The following is a 19,852-nucleotide window of genomic DNA, read 5'->3' as shown; positions in this document are numbered from 1 at the left end:
CTCTCATTTACGATGAAATGGGAGCTATGTCAGCATTAGCGAAAGGCATGCCTAGATCACAGTCACACACACTTGACTACGGGGGAAAAAAAAAAAAAAAAAAAAGCCAATCACAACTTGCCAAAAAAGAGAGCTTGTGTAGTGTGTCCTGTTTCTAAAATCGAGTAAATGCATGGGAGATTCTACCATAGAGCTTGTTTTCAATCCATGTGGAGGGGAGGGTTCGAGGGAGAGGGGCGTTATTACAGTCCACTAGTGGTGTGTCCTCTTCAGAGAGGGCGTCGTCGTACAGCAGGGCATCGGCTGGAGTGGACGCCGCCAGATCCAGGTAATCCTGACAAGAGCAGATGAGGGTGTGATTAGGCTGATTAAGGAGGAGGGGGATTGTAGCATGCAAAGGTCGGACGAGTGACCCGTGCACTGACTGCAAGCTCCAGCAGACATTTCTGCCAAATTGTTCTCTTTACCGCATCCAGAGTCTTGCTCATTATCTGGTATTGATAACAGTGAAGAACGAGCCCGCTGCGTTATAGGATGCCTGCATTCCCATCTGCTCAAACGCTCTATATTTAGCCTCACTTCTGCAGCAGGAGCCTGACTGGCATGCTCTGTGATTACACTGCCCAAGGCCACATTTAGGATTGCTCTTCAAACACTAATTATGGTATCTTAGGAGATTTGGGGAGAGTGACAGTTCATACAACATAACACAGCATGTGTCTGTGTGCGTGCTGGACAAAGCACATGCTGTCCTTAAAAAACGATACACTGCTTATTTTAGACTTGCTCCAAATCTGAAAGGAAAACCCCTCAAACTTGTATCTGTCAGATCTTCACTGAAGTGTTGTCAAAATCGCGCCAGTAACACACAGAAAGAGGCTGATTTATAGCTCCCCTGCTTCCTTGCCGGGGAGAGAAATGAATAAAGCACTACAAGGTATTTTAAAGCTTCAACATACCCGACTTTTCACCATCATCTTCTCCAGTTCTTTGCTGATGTCTGCAAATGTCTGCCTCTTGTCCGGTTCTTGCTTCCAGCATCGGAGCATGAGGTTATACCTGGAAAAGAGGAGCACGGTTCAAGTGGGTGAAATACAGTGAGTATCATTTAATCCTCCCAGCTGAGTCATTTCCCCCCGAATGTGGTGCAGGGGAGTTATAACACTCAATGGTAATGAGGAGGTGCTAAAGTAGATATGATAAAGTGACAGAATAGAGCTCACATTTCCTCCGTGCAGTTCTCTGGTCTCTCCATCCTGTAGCCAGTCTTGAGGAGGTTAAATAGGCGCTCGGGAGCGATACCTGGGTATGGATTTCCTCCCAGAGTGACAATCTCCCACAGCAGCACACCGAAGGACCAGCTGGAATAAAATACAGAAGGTCCTAAGAATATTTTTATGAACAGATAAGAGTGAGACTTGGGGTTTTTTTGCAAATGGAAAACACCCTTAATTGCGTTCTTGCCCAAAAAAAAAGCATGCTGATTAATTCATGGGCTTTATTGTCTTATTGTTGTCCAAAATGTCAGAATATTTCCTTTAAGACGTAATTATACTCACACGTCACTTTGTGTTGTGTAAATGTGGTCAAACAAAGACTCTATTGCCATCCACTTAACCGGTATACGGCCCTGAAAAATACAGAGAGATGCTGCTGAGTGACTATGTCAGTATACGTACCTGTATCATGACTACTCTTCTCTATTATTTTGTCTACCTTGCTTCTTTTAACATATGAGTCCTCTTCATACACGTCTCTGGACAGGCCAAAGTCAGAGATCTTCATCTTCCGCCCTTCAGCAACAAGGACATTTCGTGCTGCAAGGTCCCTGTGGACAAGCTGTTGGACCAGCACACTCATTTAAAGTGCCTCACATTTTTCTTTAACAGACATTTAAGCTTCTTACAATGAATCTTCCACTGAATTGTTCAAATATTTTACAAAGTAAAACACCAGCTTGGCCTTATACCTTCATTTCTGCCAGGTACTGCATGCCTCTGGAAATCTGCCAGGCAAAGGAGATCAGGTCACCCATGGTGAGAGCCCTGTCGTCTGGGTTCTCCAGGTAGCTTGAGTTTCGGTTGGCATCCCTGCCCATATAGCTCGGGCCAACTTTCCGACTCTCACGAAGGAAATTACGGAGTGACCCATACTTGGCATACTCGACGATGAGATACAATGGACCTATTCAGAGAAGCAGGGCTCTTAGACTCAATGTGCAACACGCATGTTCTGGGATGGGATGGCAGGAAGACGGAGGTCTTACCATCCTGGCTGCAAGCTCCGTACATCTTTATGACGTGCGGGTGGTTGACTTGCTTCAGCAGAGTGAATTCTGACAGCAGGTCACGCAGCTCGCTGTGCGAGGCGTTTTCTGTCACGGAGGAAAAGAGGGGGGGATCATAATGATGAAACCACTCACCTCTTCAGACATTCACTCCTCATATATCACAAGTGCTGCTAGGCTTGTCTGGCCTTTGCCTGGGTACTTTTACCTTTAAGCATTTTCACAGCCACAGTGGTGTATCCAGCTTTTCCTTTCAGCCTGAATGCTGTTGCCTTGACAACTTTCCCAAACTCTCCTTCTCCCAGCGTCTTGCCAAGCACAAGGTTTTTACGAGGAAACTCCCACTTTGGATCCTCCTGTTGAGACAAGGCAATGACGGTTTGTACTTCTCAAAAGATTCAACATATGAGACACAGGAGATGAAAGTGCTGGAAGAACCTTACAGGTATTTTAAAGGTTTCGGTCTCAATCGATTCCTGCGAGCCCCGGCGGACATTGTTGGCAGGGAAGCTAATGGGATAGGCTTGAGCTGGCCGACGGAAAGTCATCTCAGCAGATGCTATCGGGGGCTTTGGCGAGTTCTTGTGGTATCGGCGGATGAAGTATGAGGACAGGAGGATGGACACGATGAAGGAGAGGAGAAGAGCTGTGGCAATGACGGTCTTACACATTTCATCACATAGCGTCTCTGGAAGAGAGTATGTTGCACAGTTTTAAAGAAAGAAGCACTCAGTGCTTTGCTGATTCAGAGTTAAAACGGAGTGAGTTAATCAGCAGCAGTTCTGTGTGGTTTAGGGAAACTCACGCTCAATGTCATCCTTCTCACAGAAGCATCTTTCTGTGAAGCAGTAGCAGGTTCCATAGCAGGCCTTAATCCCGTTCCCACTCAAGCCTCGTTCATGGCCTCCAATAACGGGCTCCTCTGCAGAGACAAATCCAGCGTGAGCACAGTCTACATAAAGCAGAATGTCCTTATTCTCGCTGTTATACACTGCATGTGTGTTAAAAGGGAAAGCATACTTGTGCAGTCTTGCGGGCAGATTGAAGGATCTTTACTTTCCACTGCATCACAAACACTATCTGGGCATGTCTGCAGGTCAGGGGAGCATGTTGAATAATTTTCAGTTATTCCTGGAATATGAACACAAGAAAAGAAAGAGAAACCTCAGCAGGAAACAAGGGGGAAAACAGCCAAGACTGGTAACCAAACTGCAAGTACTTTGCATTCAAAAACCCATTCAAAAGTTGCCTTAACCTGACTGCATGTGTCCTTAACACTGCAACATGCAACGGTTTTAACAGCAGCCTGCACCACAGTGTTGGCTTGCTTTAGCAACAGTAGGGTGTTAGTCACACTTGTTTTTCAGCCAAATTAGGACCATGTTTTGCCACTTCCTGTAGCAAAATGATCTTACTGAAAAGGATACACATGCAGTATTCGGCCCTTTAGCCCTTTAATTTGTTTCATTACTTACACTGAAGAAAACATGTACTCATCTGGTTCTAGTGAACTTCCCCCAAGGTCTCATAATCATTCAGTAATGTTAAAAAGTTACAAGTTAAGGAGAAAAAAGTTTGTCTTTATGAAATATAAAGTACCTTTCTCAGTGCCCTGCCTCCACTGGCATCTGCCGGTTGTTGCCCCCAGGCCTTGGGTAGACTCACAATCTGTTCGCTGCCTGTTCTCTGCACAGGACAGGACCTGCTGGCTCTTCTGACCAGCTTTGATTGCTACGTACAGCAAAGCCAAAAGAGCACATTACCAAATCTTTAAAGGACACTAGAGATCGGGGTAACATGCTTGAAAATAGTCTGCATGTGTGCTTGCTGTGAAGTAGTACCTACCTGTGCCATCTATTTTGATGTGGATCTGAGTGCTCGCCTCCAGCTGTTCGTTTCCCTCCTGAGCAACAACAAGGTACTGCAAGTCCTGGCACTCGGGTTTGCGCAGTGCCTCAGAGTCATTCACATACAGATGTCCCCACTTCCAGTTTGGGGATTGGGTGATGCTTATGGCTGTGTAGCAGGCCTGTGAGTCAGCAGACATGTTCTTATCTGGCACCTCAAGTCGGTATATGACACTGAAGCCATCGAACTGCTGGCAGTTTTCCACACAGATTTTGCCAACCTGACAGGAGTTGGGACAAGAGATTGAAAATGTGAATGACACTGGAGAATACAAGTGTAAGGATGGAATAATGCACACACCAACTGAATACAACAATTTGAAATGCAAATTACTAGTTCATTCCTACATGATCTGAAGAAAAAAAAATCTGCCATTAATTCAAATAATTACAAACTGATTGTGGTACATTTTATAAAGCCAGAATAGCCAGAATAGTTTTGTTTTTGCTACAAAGTATGAAAATGAACAGAAAACATTTGAGATGTTATTTTTTTACTGCCAGCAGGTGGCAGTCTATCTGTAGATTTAATGAACAGCTCCATTGACCATAAATAAAATGTATTATTATTATTATTATTATTATTATTATTATTATTATTATTATTATTATTATTATTATTATCATCATCAGGATTTTAATGTAACTATAATGTCAAAGGATTGCACTGATGGCCACTTACATTGGATTAGTACTGAACAATAATCAATGGATAAAAGCTACTAAACCTCCCAGAAGTTTTACCTTCTGCTGACTGTAAACAGGTTTGGTTTAAGCAAGACACAGGTGAATATCTTTATTTTGTAAAACATACAGAGAGATCTGTAGTTGTGAGTTACTGTGTTCTAAAGCATGTGCAGTGTGATGGCTTATAAAGCCAGTGTACAGCAGGGTTAGTCAAATCAAATGCATTTCCCAATGCATCATAATGGAGCAAGTACCTACAATTCAATTTCTTGAAGTCTCTCTGTCAGAGTTCAGTATAAAGAAACTGATATGAGGCCACTGATGGTTCATATTGCCTATGACTTTTGTCCCTTGTCCCTTTCATAGGCCAACAATGATTCATTTGTTAATTATGTCATGAATACGATCATTAAAAAGAATCAGACTATATCTTTGTCACTGTCCGTGATGCTATCACGATGGAAAGATAATTTTTTTGTGTGTCCATTAATCCATCCATCTTCTTCTTCTACTCCAGTTCTTGGGTCGGGCTGGAGCCTATCCCAGCTCTCTTAAAAGCTTATAATAATATATATTTTAATCTAAATCTAGACCAAATACAAAGTTTAAGGTTTGCATGATAAGCAGTCATGCAGTCGTGAGTACCTGTGCATAAGGAGAAGCTCTGCGTGAGACTGTGAATATATGTGTGACGTTGGGGAAGTGGATTTGGACGGGTAAGATGGTGACATTGAAGTGCAGCAACACTGTTCCCTCTAGACCGGGATAGGTGGTGTCATTGACCAGGTAGTCGAGTTGCAGGGTGCGATTCTCTGTCACGTGCAGGTTCCTCTTCAGGACCAGCTCTGAAATCAAGAGAAATCGTGAAAAGCCTCATCTCCTAATGTAACTAATTGTCGCGCGCGCAGCCTTGGAGTACTTACGGTAGTTGTGCACAGTCTCTCGAATGCCTTTGGCTTTTTTTTCAGTGAAGGAGTTTTTTATGTCAAATGTTTCCTTTATCCATGGGTCAGTGTTGAGCCAAGTCCCCACATACTTATTGTGGTTGTCGCCTAAGATCGGGGTTAGATCTCTGTCAAAGACATACAAGGAGCCAAAAGTTCCACCCTGAAAAAAAGAAAGTCACATTGAGAAATTTCAGGCCTCATGTAAACATGAACTTAACCAACACCGCATCTGTACACAATCACCTTCGTCCGATTATAGCTGATGACTACGTCTGCCGAGTCTGTTCCGTTCACATATGGCGCGTTATCATCCTCATCATTGACAAAAACATTCAGCGTCGTTTCCACCTTGATGATGGTGGTTTCTGACTGGACGTTACAAACCAGCAGGAGTCTGTAGCATTCGCTCTCCTCGCGGTCCAGCTGAGCGTTTACCACCAGCTCTTTGTTGTCGTTTACAGCAAAAGGTCCCGGAGGGTCTGCAGAAAAAAGGAACAAAATTAAACAAAGCAATCGAACAAACGAGCCTGCATGTGGACGCAACCACATGAATCAGGTGGCATACTGAATATGACATAAAAGCAGCATCGTAAAACATCTCAATGGAACTAAACCAGGGTCAAAAGTTTCATTCATTTGAAAAAGTTTGTTGAAACTGAAACTCTAAGTGTTGATATTTAAAACATAAAAAATGACAACTAAAAAAATGAGCATTTTGGTTGAAAATGGCCCCCGCTCCTTCACGGGATGCTGCCGGCATCAGCCAAAATGTAAAAACACTACTTCTGATTATCCTATGATGGACTATATTGGCGGGTAATACACACATACATACATATACATGCATACATATGTAGTTGTACATATGGTTCTCCTTTCACAAGATAATATGTTTTTGGTCCGATGTGTCTAACCTGATTCCACACTGTAAGAGATGGTGTAGTTTGGGCAGACATTGAGTCTGGTGAGACGCTGTAGCTGCCGCAGGGCTCCTGGGAACCTGTTTTCCATGATGTGTGGGTTGGACGTATCTCTGTGTGGGAAGCAGAGTTCCTTCGTATCTGTCTGAGCACACTGAGGCAATGTGGCATTGACAAAGTCCAAGGTGATCTGCACAGGTTTCCGCATGAGGCAAAAGGGCTTGTTGGTGAACTCAGATCGCACCATGGCATTCAGGAATAACTTTCTCACAGACCACGACCTTTGATCTGATGGGACACAGAGCCAAAACAAAAACAAGAGGCATTTTAATCTCAGACAGTGCTTTTTTTGATGACACAGCTCTTCTTTGCTTTTATGCAATCACATTATCATCCTGAACTCGAAGCCAGAGCATTATTGGTATGCGAAGAGCATAAATGTCCAGAAACTAATTTACTCTTGTGTGTAGCGAATACCTGGCACTGAAATAGGACTGTGCATTACCATCAAAAGCCTTGTATCCAACTCACATAGCTGGGCAAAGTCGCTCTCCTCCAGGGTTTTGTTCAAGAATAGTGTCCCGGTGTTGATGTTCATGTAGAACCAGGAGCTGTAGTGTGGAGGCGTGGCAGTCTTTGTTGGGCACAGGTAGAAGTGTGGCTTCTCAGTTTTATCGTCCCGCATGGCGTGGACCTGGAGGATGGGTGTCCCGGCCTGCTGGCCAACATATACAGTCTCAATGTACTCCTTCTGAGGGAAGTACAGACACGTCGCTCCTGCACCAAGTGGACATGAAATAACCAGATGTTTAAAATTTGGCAGCCAAACGAATCACAGGAGAAAAGTGTTATTATTATTGCTTTTAAGGAAAATGTTACCATAACTGAAAAATAAGGCATGATTACATTGCAGGTGCTGATGACAGCGTATCAGACATCTCTTTCTGGATGTTTAACTGAGTCAACAATACCCACTGACAATGCCATCTGGGCACCGAATGGAAATCAACACATACATGGACTACGACAGGTCCAGGTTTTTTTTTATCTTCTAATATATCTTTCATCTCTCTCCCACGTTAGCGGAAATTGAAAGCAGGGCTCAAATGACACTTATGCAGCTCCTTTAATGAATTTCTCATGTGGTCAATAACATGTGGTTTCCGATTCTCCTTGTGTTCACCTTGAAAAGTTTAATTACAAGGAATAACATGATACGGAGGAGACATGTATCACTGCCTGCAAGTCTGTGTGTGTGCGTGTGTGTGTGTTGGGGGGGTTGACGAGTAATCCATAAAGCAAAATAGCAGGCTGTGTGTGTGTTTTACAGGAAAATGGAGATGCGAGTGTTCCTTCTGTAATTATATCCCTGTTGTGTTCCTCTTTGATGACGGTAGGCGACCATTTAGGGAACGCACTAATGTCATTAGCAGACAGCAAAACTAGATTTTCTATTTCTGTTGGTGCGGTTGAAGCCTCGGCTCTGGTTTCAGACATTGATTTAATTTTGAGGGGCTTAGATGACAGGAGGCCGAGCTGATGGATAAAATGTGGCCGTCCTTCCTCAAGGATGGAGATACGCTCAATGAGGCTGCAGACCTTTTTATTAAAAGTGTTCCGGAGGCAAAACAAACAGCAGGGCTCATGTTTGTTAATCTTGGTGGGGATGGTGGGAGTTGGTTTCATGACTAGGGATGATTTTTCCATCCCCTAAATCTATTACAGCCAAAATGCAGTCATTCACACTCATACTATTGACTGTATTTTATTGTATTTCCATTGCATCTTAGCTTATTTTTACTATTTCATACCATGAAAAGGTCTGAAATAGGTAATTGGCTTCATGATGCATAAAAGATTTCTGAGAAATTGTACAAAAGATTTGAGGGAAAAAATAGAAAAAAAGTAAAGAACTGTCCACAGATTATTTTAGGTTGTAATTATACTCAGTTTATACAGTTAAAAGGTATGAAACACATTAAAAGACGCGTAATCTGAGCATCAGGGCTTCAACTGTATACCCAAAACAACCATTAGAGGGGGCTGTTATCACAGTGGCACGGGCTCGAAAAGCAGCTTAATCATTATCATAATATATTACTGCTTTAATGTCTCTACTGCTTGGATAAGATGTTAAATGATTGGACTCATTTCTATTTGACAGGTCAGAAAAGACTCCCACTACTCTCTACAATCCCTCATCGGATGCATACAGACAATTTAATTAATCTACAGAAATCTCACAGACGACGGCCACAAATTGAATACAGCAGATGACAGCAGCTCTGCAAATAAAGCTACATGGTCCAACGTGTTAACCAGCGGGAGCTGAACACATTTATGAAGGCAGGCATTGGCTGCAAGCCACAGTGGCCGGACCCCCTGCAACACAACTCGTTTATATCATTCAAAATTCAATTTCTTTCTAGGACAGAAGCCAACAGAAAGCAAGCAGTTTATATCAAAACTAATTAATTGAATGCATCAAGCAGGCCCATCCGAGCAAATGGCATCTTTGGTCTGTGAAGCCATGATGATGCTTTTCCAAGGCATGACTCATTACCTTCTCTAAATGATGCACAAGAATGGCAGAAATACAGCTGGTGGTGACATTTTCACCTATTATATTCATGTCTAAATAAAGACCGAAAAGATTAAAAAGACGTTGCAGAGGCTTCATTTCCATGCTTTGTCTCTGGACCGCTAAAGAACGTTCTTTCCGGATTTTAGTGGGCTGTTTTGGAACAGCCTTGGCCTGTTATTGCTCACAGTGTGTAAACATTAGCATCATAAGCAGATGTTTTACAGCCTTCGATCACCTATAAAACTCATGCTGAGCTTCTGCATACAGTGTCATTCCTTTGAAAGTAATTTTGCAAACAGAGAGTGTTTAAACAGGACAATTCATGTAGCAATCCATGTTTACTGTAGATATCATGTACCGCCGAGTGGATAGTGAAACTGGATTTATCCAACGCTGAAAAACAGGAACACGAAACAGTGGAAAACCCTCTTACGTCTATATAAACGTGTGCGCTTCCTGGTTGTCGTTTACGATCGCAGTCTCCATGAGTTAATCGTGCCTGGGCGCGCGTGTGTTTGTTTTTGTCTCGTATTATAACTGCAAAAGAACAAAAAGGACAAAAGCTCATCACAAAATGTGAAACCACGCTCCCCGTCAGCCACAGACCACAGCATGTCTGGGACAGGTCTGAGCTGATAGGGTGGGACGCCCTCCATCGTCCCAGACAAAGACAGGAACTCAATTAGCTCAATGCGTGCTTCGCCTGATAGATTTACTAGCTATGAGCTCATGTGCCGGAGTAACCCACTGGCTTACTAATCTACCTCCAATCCTCAATGAAACAAAATGTGGATCTCCCACTCAGACGTCCTCGCTGAGCATCCTTGTCAGAAGCGTGGCAGATGAGGAAACGTGACCCTGCCCGGCTGCTGCTGTGTGATAACTTGACATTATAATTGCGTTCTTAGTCTGGACCTCCAACAGTAAGAGCTCAGCTTCGTGCCCCTTTTTCTCCCAAGGTCAATGAGGTCTGCGTCTGCCCCTGGTAACGACCCATTGGAAAGGCAGTGTATCTGGCAGCATATCAATCAATAACCACACTAATCAACAGTGATGCTGATTGTTTTCCACTGATGACACAGACAGAGAGAAAAGCTGCACAAGTGCAATCACGTCCGCCGAACATAATATTGGAGTTGCTTAGGCATCTTGTGCGTGGACGCTGAAACATTACTTCTACTGTGCACGTGTAATTTCACAGCCTGCTCCACAATTTAGCCCATCAATATCCACGTTTTCAAGGAACCCATCATCTTTTACAAAGAAGCTGTAGCCAGGCACATTAAGGAGCAGTTCACCCAGTTATATCACGGTGATGTAAATAATAATCACTCGGAAACGTATCGTGATTGCTCTGCTTCCAGAGATGTTGCTGCTGCTGGAATGGTTTTCTTCAGAGATTCAATTAGCTAAAAAGCTGCACATTCGACTATAATTCCACTTATGAAAGCTAATATTGATCATAATGTTTTGAAATCTTTCCCCCTCCTCTGTTTCCTGTCCTATTATGCTCAAATGCTTCATCGTATCACACTGGTTTCAGAACCTGGATTTATATAGGCATGACTCTGATGCTTTTCGATCTTTCAAAACAACACGTGTAATAAGGAAAGAAAGTCATTTCCTGTCATAATGACACAGACATCGAAGTTTTCATCCGATTAATAAGATAGCTGATCTGAGTTTGGAAAAGGCAGCCGGGCTCCAGGTAGATTACTCAGTTTACCATGATGCATACCGTAACATAATAATCAATTACCACATAATGTAATCCAATTATTCCCCAGAGAATACAAGAGCTGAGGTCCAATGAACCATGTTCATCAGTCATCAAGAAATCTAATAGGACCTCTCCTTGGGGGTTAGCTGCAAGTACAAACTCAGTTTAAGGATTCCTCTGGGGAGGACTGTGGCATCAAAAATTGAACACGTGGTACATCATGGAGCTCCAGACTGAGTTTGATGAAGCAGTCATTAGGTTGCTTTGATAAAATCATCTACCCTCACCACAGCAGTGGTAAAAAGCCATCAGATTTACTGACATGTACACAGAAGGAGGCAAATACTCTAAATGCCCGTGTCAAAACACAGAGAGCTTATTTATATTTGCATAAATAGCTCACAGCCACAGGTTTCATAAAGGGTTTAGCTTAAAGTACCAGATTTGGGAAAGAATTGCTTTACAGCCTGTTTTAACACTACACCAAGCAGTCTAGACTCATGCTACCAGCTCTTTGAGACTGTATTTATCATCTACATTTAGCATTACTCTGTACTCTGAATGCTAACATCAGTAACGCTGCATCATGGTGACAATGCCAGTGTTTGTATTGTAGCATCTTCTAATCAGTGCTAAATACGGTCTGAGATTGATGGAAATGTCATTAGTTGTGCAGTTACTGGACAAATTAAAATCTTGACCTAATTATTGTGCTCAATAAAGCAAACCAAAAAAATAATAATCATGGGATCATTAAGATCATCGGGATTCATTTTCTCAGAGCCATGAATGTCTGTACACATTTCCAAGGCGATCTATCAAGTAGCTGTTAGATTATTTTAGTCGGGTGCAAAATGAGCAGGCAAAAACAACAGAGCAACACTGCAGTGAGAGAAAAACTAACAAGGCTGAACACAGTCACGTGTATCACTTACACATACTGTGCATCAGAAGCATCAACAGTCTTGTTGTTTCAAAGAAGCAAACACAGCAAAAATGCATTAATATATAAGGTGTCCTAATGCACCAGCGTCATTAAATGGCACTACTAAGATGAGTCGCCACTATTCGCACTGCTAGACTATGACTGCTTGTTACGACTGTCCTAACATGAGAGAATCTGGTGGAAACAATGGGAAAAGTCGCTGCTTTATGCCGGGGAGTGGAGATCGCTGAACTACCAGCACAAAGGGAAGTGGAGCTTTCAGAGTTTCTGGCATTGGCAGGTGGTTGCAGAGGACGGAAAAAAGATTTCCAGCATGTTTATCCATTTTAGTAAAAAGAAGGACCAAAAAAATGGATGCCAAAGTGGGGCTGGAAGAGGATGGGGGAAAACAGCAACATAAGTTTGAATCAGCAGCATTTATGGAAAATGTTAATTTAAGGACATTTTCCACTATTATTATTTGCTCTCTTTAGAGAGATTGCAGTAAATGTGCAAATTTGATTCTGGCACCAGTATGGCAGTAGAGTCACTCCCATTTTTGCAGTGTCACACACACCATGTGGACTCAGATAAGCAGGGCCTGTGCTTTGTTTTACTTATTGTTGTAATGACGGGTCAAACACGATGTGCACTGCTGCACGACTGGAAAACAACTTGTCAAGACCCATGTGAAACCAGAGGACTAAATGCCCCGAGGGTAAAATCTCAATCAATGTCTCCTTGTCCTTTCACCACAGCAAATTAGATTCTACCCATGCATGAGAGCGAAGTGTGACCCTGAACTGACTAGAGGATCAGACACAGGGGTTTGACAGGTAGGAGCGGCATCCGTGCGACGGCAGAAATGGCAGCCTAGGATTAGAGGTCGGGACTCTCAGGAGTCTCAAGGCAGTAGCAGTGATTTGGATGAAAGTTATTTCAAAAACCGTGGGTCCACTTTGGCTGGGAAGCTCGAAGGATGAGAGTCTTGTGACTGATAAAGTGGGAAAATCGGGAGAAGACAAAGCAGCCTAAAGTGCTGTAGCTGTTCCAACAGGTATCAGAGTGTCTGTGGCTGACAGCATGTTTACTGTCGCTCATGAGCTTAAAAAAAAGAGGGAACACGCCAGCTAGCTCTGGTTTTGAATCAAAATAATATAGTCTGTTGTTTGCCACATTTTGAAAAAAAAAAAAACTTTTTGCTATAGCAAGTTTTAAGAATCACAATATGTTTTTTCTAAGATGCAAAAAAGAAAAGCACTCCTGTTGACGTAGCTCGGTAAAAAAGATCTGATCTACTTGCATAATGATGTTTCCCACTCACACTCAAATAAACACAGTGACAACAAGTGTGGAAAATTGACAATATTTATCATGCATCCTTGAGGAACACAAGACAGAAGCTTTACTTAATTATATCGTGCTGTAAGGGGCTAAATCCAATAGCACCATGTATCAAATGAGATCTGTTGGTCTGGTACTTCTCCAGAGGAAAAGATGCTGATGAAAATGATCGCTTTGAGTTAAAGGGAAGGAGGAGCACTATACCACTATGTTATGGTTTCACCGGTCAGAGGGCGAGGAAGGGTCAGAGATACCGTAACAAGGTCACGGTGGAAGCAAAACAGATCAATGCTTTTACGTGAAAACATCTGTGGCACTTTTTTGTGTAAGAGATGACACAAATGTGTGTGTTAAAAAGGGGGAGTGGATTTTGGCTTTGACCAGGTTCCGTCACAAAATGTATTTTCAACTCAAAACGCTTTGTTTATAAAGCTGCCAGCTGATGCTGAAGGCCAAATCTAATTAATAAATGGTTGTTTCAGTGAGCTCTCCAGATTTCCTCAAAATGTAAATAAAAACAAAGTAACGACGAGCCAGATATTCCTTTCTTTGGCCTTTTTTGTTCACACAGAAGTGCATGTGACTGCACGATCTCTGACGACGTAAGCACAGAGACAGAAGAGCAGCTGCAACCTTAGTGGCAGCTAATGGGAATCCTCATAAAGAACAATGAATAGAGGCGTCCCAGCTCCCAGTTCACTTCAGCTTATGTCTTGAACTACTTTACTTTGGTCTTAAGTGCAGGGCAATGTCTCAGGAACATTTAAAAATGCTGATTGCTACAAAAGTGAGCACTGATTGCCAATTTCCTTTGTTTGATGATCTCAGCGAGAAACACTAAACTAATCAGTAAACTGGAACCTGGAGCAGGAGTTATATAAACCCCACCGGGAAATTCCTTTGTAATAGCCATTCATGACTGTGCCATTTGTACAATTACACTGAAGATCAGAAAAACTAAAGTTAAACTAAATTGACAAATGCATATGTATATTTATGTGGAACTTCATGAGTGGACGAGATCACAGGAAGGAAAGACCTCCTATGGCATCCAGTGGCGCATTTAGTTAGTCTTAGTCTGGCAAGTGGAACAGTGTGCAGGGTGGGATATATTGTCCGTATTGAAGATACATTTTTGGCAATATCTTCCTCTCTGCAATGAGGGAGACTTCTGAGTTTGAACTCCAAAAAATATCTAAATCATGGCCTCACATACAGTAAAGGAAAAGGGCCTTGGCAGGACAGAGAGTTTCATTTTATCCTAGTTATTTGCCCTCCTCATTTCCACCATCCCTCATATAATATACAAGAATGATAGGAGTCCTCGATCTTTTCGAGGCCACTGCTAACTCCTTTCTCAATGCTAAGCTGGAGCTGGATAAGTTCACACCAGACCACAAAACCGTCTACCACCTTCTGGTAAAACTGCAGAGAGCTTACCAAAGTAGTACCACTGAAATTTAAAGCAAAAATATTCTTTAGATTCAATCAGTGACTAAAACAGCAATAAAAATCCACATTAGACGTAATGTGATGCAAAAAGTGCATCACAACATGACTCATTTACTTGGAAAATGACTCATATGTAAAAACCATTTAGTGATTTAAGATGTTTTAAAGGAGTCACAACAGGCAGAACATCCTCACAAAGTGGGGTAAAATAAAAACAATCATCGATCCGGTAAAATCAGACTATGTCACTTTGTGGCAAGCCCGGCAGCAGCCCAAGCGGCCCGTCCACTTGCATAACAGGCAATATTTTCCTGAAGAAAACAAACAGCCAGTGTTTGCCCAGAGATAGGAGCAGCTGCTGCACACCTGCCCATGGCTCGCCTCTTCTCCTCCCTGAACAAGTGTAGGTCTTTTGTTGCAACAAACAGGCAGGTGATGGACGCCACATTCACGTAGGGTGCAGCTTTCAGCACCCATTTAATTACCAACACGTCCTTGACACATGAAGTGCAACGAGACCAGCCCTTTTCTTCTATAAATATCAGGAGAAACGCCTGCTTTGGTGACTGTGCAAGCAGAGCCCAGCAGGAAAAGCCATGTGGATGCATGTAAGGTCTGTAAGAACAGCATGCGTGTCTGACTGTGTGTGGACTATGGACTGATTAAACAGCGCGTGTAACAGTGAAAAAATAATCAGAGGACACTGCATAAAAGTGTTCTACCTTAACAGTTGCATTAATCTTTTTAACTACTCTGCAGAAAACTGCTCCCCTGGGTGATTAAGTAGGCCTGTAGTTTATTGCAGGAAAAAACCAGCAGTGCTCCATACACATAGAAATGAACATCTTTTTATACATCCCAGATCCACTCAAAGACTTTGATCATAATGCTTGTTTGCCTCCCTTTATAAAAGCACTGATAACCTCTGAAGTCCAAAAAACACCCTGTATTTGTTCGAGCATTACATCTGACATACTGGCGGCACAGTCCTGAACTATGAGGGACACTTTAAATATAGACTTCATGAGAGGGCAGTGTTAGTGCAGTTGGGCTGTGGGATTGTGGACGGGATTATAATATTATGATATATGGCTGCATTCATTCTACTCTACGTTTCATTGTTGTCATGCCACGCATAGCCAGCGCACAATGCAAGGATCACTTTTCTGCTGTGTGGCACAGTGCTGGCGTTGTGTTCGTGCCCTTTCAGATACTTCGTCGGGGGAAAAAGGCCTTAAAAATCACTCAGCTTCCAAAATGCTGCAATTTAGCTTTTCACTTGAGCAGCCCTGTGTATTTGTCAGTTGCAATCTAGACTTCATGTTCAGTGGCTCGCTCTGTGGCAGCACCTATTTCTCTTCACCTTGGCCAGCTTTGCAGATACTAAATATAAATTTTAAATAAACATATTTTAATTCCTTCTGCGCTAAACGGTCTCTCTGGCAGAAAGGTCAGTAAGAGACGGAGATAAAAACTCAAAGACTAAAGCTAATGCTGTCTGAATAATTTATAATACTAAAGATGAACGCGTTTAAAATAAGAAGCGAACATTAAATCGTCTCCTCTGTATTAATAGTTAAGACCAGAGCATTTATTTTGTTTCAAAAACGTTCGGACACACTAGTGCAACATTTAGCATTAGTTTGCAACTTCATCGTGCGCTCCTTCACCCTTTTCCAGTGACAGGAGAACTGATGATGAACCTTACCTTCCAGCAGCAGCAGCAGAAACAGCGCGACGTTGTTTCCCCGAGAGAAACCACAACTTGACCCCATATTCGCGAACCATAGGTGAAAGTTTCTGAATGAAAAGACGATCCAAAAAAGTTCCTCTGGGCGAAAATTAAATAATAATAATGATAACAAGAGCAATAATCAAACCGATAAAATATACAAAGATGGGGGGTATAAACCAGTGCGCGCTCTGCGTCCAGATGAAGTCCTCAGTGTCCCATAGACGGGCTGCTGTGTTGAGGCTACAGAGGCTGCTGCTGGGCTGACTGGCTGGTCTGGTGGGGGGGAGGAGGTTCACTGCTTCACTACTCACTGCCCCGCTGCTTCCGCAGAAGCAGGGCGGCATAGCATCTACAGGAAATTTAAGAGCATAATTTAACAGCAGGTCAGTCATCTCATTAAGGATCTGCGCGGGGGAGGTGGTGGGGCGTAATTATTAACAATTATGACTGGGCGCGTAATGGTTCACTTTAAAGGCACAGGCGCTCTTTAAAGGTGGGCATCAGGTGTGCTCGTTTTAGTAACCGGTTCATTATAACAGCCGTGTGATAATTGTAATTGTGCCTTTTTGTTTAATTTTGCTAAGCTTGAAGTAGCTTCGATGAATTCGTTTGTTTAATTCGGTTGAATAAAAAATAGACTTTGAGCACAATGTTCCAGTTGGTGGCAAGAATTAAGTGAAACTCCTGCCAGTGAAGTGACAGGGCTAAGTTGTTGTTGTTGGGGTTTTTTTGCCTAGACATTTTATTGCATCCAAGTACTCCATGTGGATAATTAACACTCCCCAGCTGAGTAGAAGTCCTCTGCAGTCTTTGGATCAAAGTCCCAGAATGAAATCAGGGGGTTAAATGATGTGGGACCGTTCCTCTCTCAGGTCTGAGTGTGTGTGTGTGTGTGTCAGAAGCTGAGGGTGTGTTAAAGAGCGGGATCTCTGTGTGACTGAACAGTGAGGAGATAGCGTGGAGTGATGCATTGCTGCAGCCTCGGGCCAGGACACCAGTCACTCTCTCAGCAGTGTCTTTCCAATCAATGTCTCTGCATGGAGCAAAAACACAAAGGCTCACTGGGCTACAGAAGATAAAGGGGGCTTTCTCAGACGCTTCACTAACTTTCACCAACTGGGAGAAAATATAATAGCTGCTACTTACAGTGCTTACATTTTCACCTCTCCTCACTGAGCCGTCAGTATCTTAAAGAAGACTTTAAAAACAATATGCCCTTAAATTGGTGATCATAGAAAGGTTAAAGGAGAAAATTAGCTGTGAAGCTGTAAAGAAAGAGATGGCATTTTAACAAAGCTAGATAGGTTGTATGCTTCTGTACGTTTGATACGAAAAGAGTAACCTGTGAAATTGGTTTTATTGTTAATACTTTGTTTTGAAATCAAGCATATAGTTAGGGCTGGATCAGGTGACGCTGAATCCAACCATGCACTGAATGTTTCATTTTCACTTGCTATGTTTTTATACACCTCTGCACATAATCATGAGTTATTATTCATCTCTGGCTCTCTTACATGGCACGTCTTTGTCTTGTCTCCCTCCCCTCATCTCTAACTGGTCACAACAGACGCCTACACCACCATGAACCTGGTTCTGCTGGAGGTTTCTTCCTGTTAGAGGGAAGTTTTTCCGTCCTATTGTTCCCAAAGCATTGCTTAAAGGGGGTCATATGATTGTTGGGGGTTCTCTGTATTATTGAATAACATGATAAGCAGTTTATTCAAATGTAATGCTACTTGCTGTACCAAGGGGCATTATGTGATATAAGAAGCCAAGAAGTCTGCCTGAGGACAGTGTATTGTATCTGGGATAATGTTTCCATATGACAGACTATAGGTATCCTGAGACGTATGCTCAACGAGAATCAATAAAGAGAAGGAAATACGGTGGTGTGGACATGGCATCTGCAACCACAATGGTTTTCTATGTGCTTTAAGCAAGTTAAAAAAATGCTCTAGGCTAAAAAAAATTAATAAAAAAAGGCAGCATAGATTCTTGTTTTGACCCTTTTGATCTTTATTAGCAGCAGCTTTCGATACGTAATAGGTTTTAACCTCCTCGTGATGTTACTCCGAATGAGTCAGCTAAATGCTTCTATTAAAACACAAAGCTTTCTGATGGCATGCAAAACACAAAAGATATCTTTAGACCTGTGTGGTGAGTGTATATCGATTTCATTTTCATCTCTCGACCAATCAGCAGTTCATTTCCATTGCTGGCACCATAGTTTGGAAAGCAATTAAGGATTTGAGTCTTGTTCAGGAAGGCTAGATGCACCTTCTGGGATTCAAATAACTTGTGCTCATAAGACAATTACCAAAACCCCTACACCATATTACACAATGTTATTACTGCTTCTGGAGAGTGTGTAATAGGCTTTCACTCAGGAAGAGGAGCTTGATGCCGTTTCATTTCATTAACTAGATGGTCATTTCATGATGTACACCACCTGACCTGATGCTGAGGGACACTGACCTGAGCGCGTTCAATAATGGTACATATACATTATACATACAGATATAAATCACTCAACCTGCTTGTCAGTCATGAGGAAATATTCTGATCTATTACTGAGAATGAACCCTATTTCACTACGTAAGAGGCTTCGAGTGTGAAATGTGCAAACTAGAACACATGTAAAGGGCTCGGGGTCTCTGAGAGGGGCTCGTCTGATGAAATGGATTTGTGTAATTTCCCTGATTTTTCTAATGAAATAAGTGCAAAAGGTGACGGCCCCATTGATGACACCCCTCTGTGTGCATCTTGACCCCAATTATAGTACTGTGACTTGGACAGCAGATGGTACATACACAGAGACACACATGCACACAGGAGGAGTGGCCATGGCAACAGACTCATAATGGTTGTCCTGGTGTGTAGTGGAATCACTTGGCCTAATTTGTTAAGTACCACCTCAATATATTTAATTTAATCAGTCTATTCTGAGCATAAAACAAGTGTTATCAAATGAATCCTTAGCTGCCCACACTGACAGCTCGTCAGACATGTTCTTTAGAAACAGGACAGTGCTTTAATGGGTTTCACTGATCAGCATTTTCACATTTTGTACACTGCTCTGCATCTTGCTTTTGATAAAAAACATGTGTGGTAAGTTTGCATCTAAGAAAAGCAAACTAAACTAATTAAGCCTAGACCAGCAGGTCATTTTAAAAACTCTTTTAAACTCCCACAGATGCTCTAATAATCTATAATTTACAGAGAAGAGTGCTTTTAAAAAGAAAAACATAATAATTTTAGTAGCTCATATTATATTAGGTCAACATACATACACGTCATCCCTGAGCCAAAAGCCCAGGCTTCAGACTGCCCTTAATGTTTCTGAG

General features: G+C 42.3%; 1 protein-coding gene across 3 annotated transcripts in view; it reads right to left on the bottom strand.

The window, feature by feature from the left end:
* Window positions 1-16,915, bottom strand: part of ret (ret proto-oncogene receptor tyrosine kinase) — an 18,578-nt gene extending 1,663 nt beyond the window's left edge. Inside the window, exons 1-20 of one of the 3 annotated variants that reach the window (XM_005927064.3) lie at window positions 16,686-16,915; window positions 16,482-16,573; window positions 7,280-7,525; window positions 6,743-7,036; window positions 6,072-6,307; window positions 5,805-5,988; window positions 5,527-5,726; window positions 4,133-4,415; window positions 3,887-4,018; window positions 3,308-3,418; window positions 3,093-3,209; window positions 2,731-2,975; window positions 2,496-2,643; window positions 2,267-2,374; window positions 1,970-2,184; window positions 1,717-1,839; window positions 1,560-1,630; window positions 1,224-1,361; window positions 960-1,059; window positions 187-334 (exon numbers count right to left, since the gene is read on the bottom strand). In XM_005927064.3, coding sequence (XP_005927126.1) covers window positions 187-334; window positions 960-1,059; window positions 1,224-1,361; window positions 1,560-1,630; window positions 1,717-1,839; window positions 1,970-2,184; window positions 2,267-2,374; window positions 2,496-2,643; window positions 2,731-2,975; window positions 3,093-3,209; window positions 3,308-3,418; window positions 3,887-4,018; window positions 4,133-4,415; window positions 5,527-5,726; window positions 5,805-5,988; window positions 6,072-6,307; window positions 6,743-7,036; window positions 7,280-7,525; window positions 16,482-16,548 — 3,166 coding nt within the window. In that variant the 5' untranslated portion in view covers window positions 16,549-16,573; window positions 16,686-16,915. Of the gene's footprint in view, window positions 1-56; window positions 335-959; window positions 1,060-1,223; window positions 1,362-1,559; window positions 1,631-1,716; window positions 1,840-1,969; window positions 2,185-2,266; window positions 2,375-2,495; window positions 2,644-2,730; window positions 2,976-3,092; window positions 3,210-3,307; window positions 3,419-3,886; window positions 4,019-4,132; window positions 4,416-5,526; window positions 5,727-5,804; window positions 5,989-6,071; window positions 6,308-6,742; window positions 7,037-7,279; window positions 7,526-16,481 lie in introns of those variants that run through there. The other 2 variants (XM_014335105.2, XM_042222831.1) reach the window with 2 other exon arrangements.
* Between the last annotated feature and the right edge of the window lie 2,937 nt (window positions 16,916-19,852).

The sequence above is a fragment of the Haplochromis burtoni genome, unplaced genomic scaffold (assembly GCF_018398535.1).
Source record: "Haplochromis burtoni strain Fernald_Lab_line unplaced genomic scaffold, NCSU_Asbu1 Contig_96, whole genome shotgun sequence".
Lineage (NCBI taxonomy): Eukaryota > Metazoa > Chordata > Actinopteri > Cichliformes > Cichlidae > Haplochromis > Haplochromis burtoni.
The sequence above is the reverse complement of the archived record's forward strand: the minus strand, read 5'-3'. Positions and strand labels throughout refer to the sequence as shown.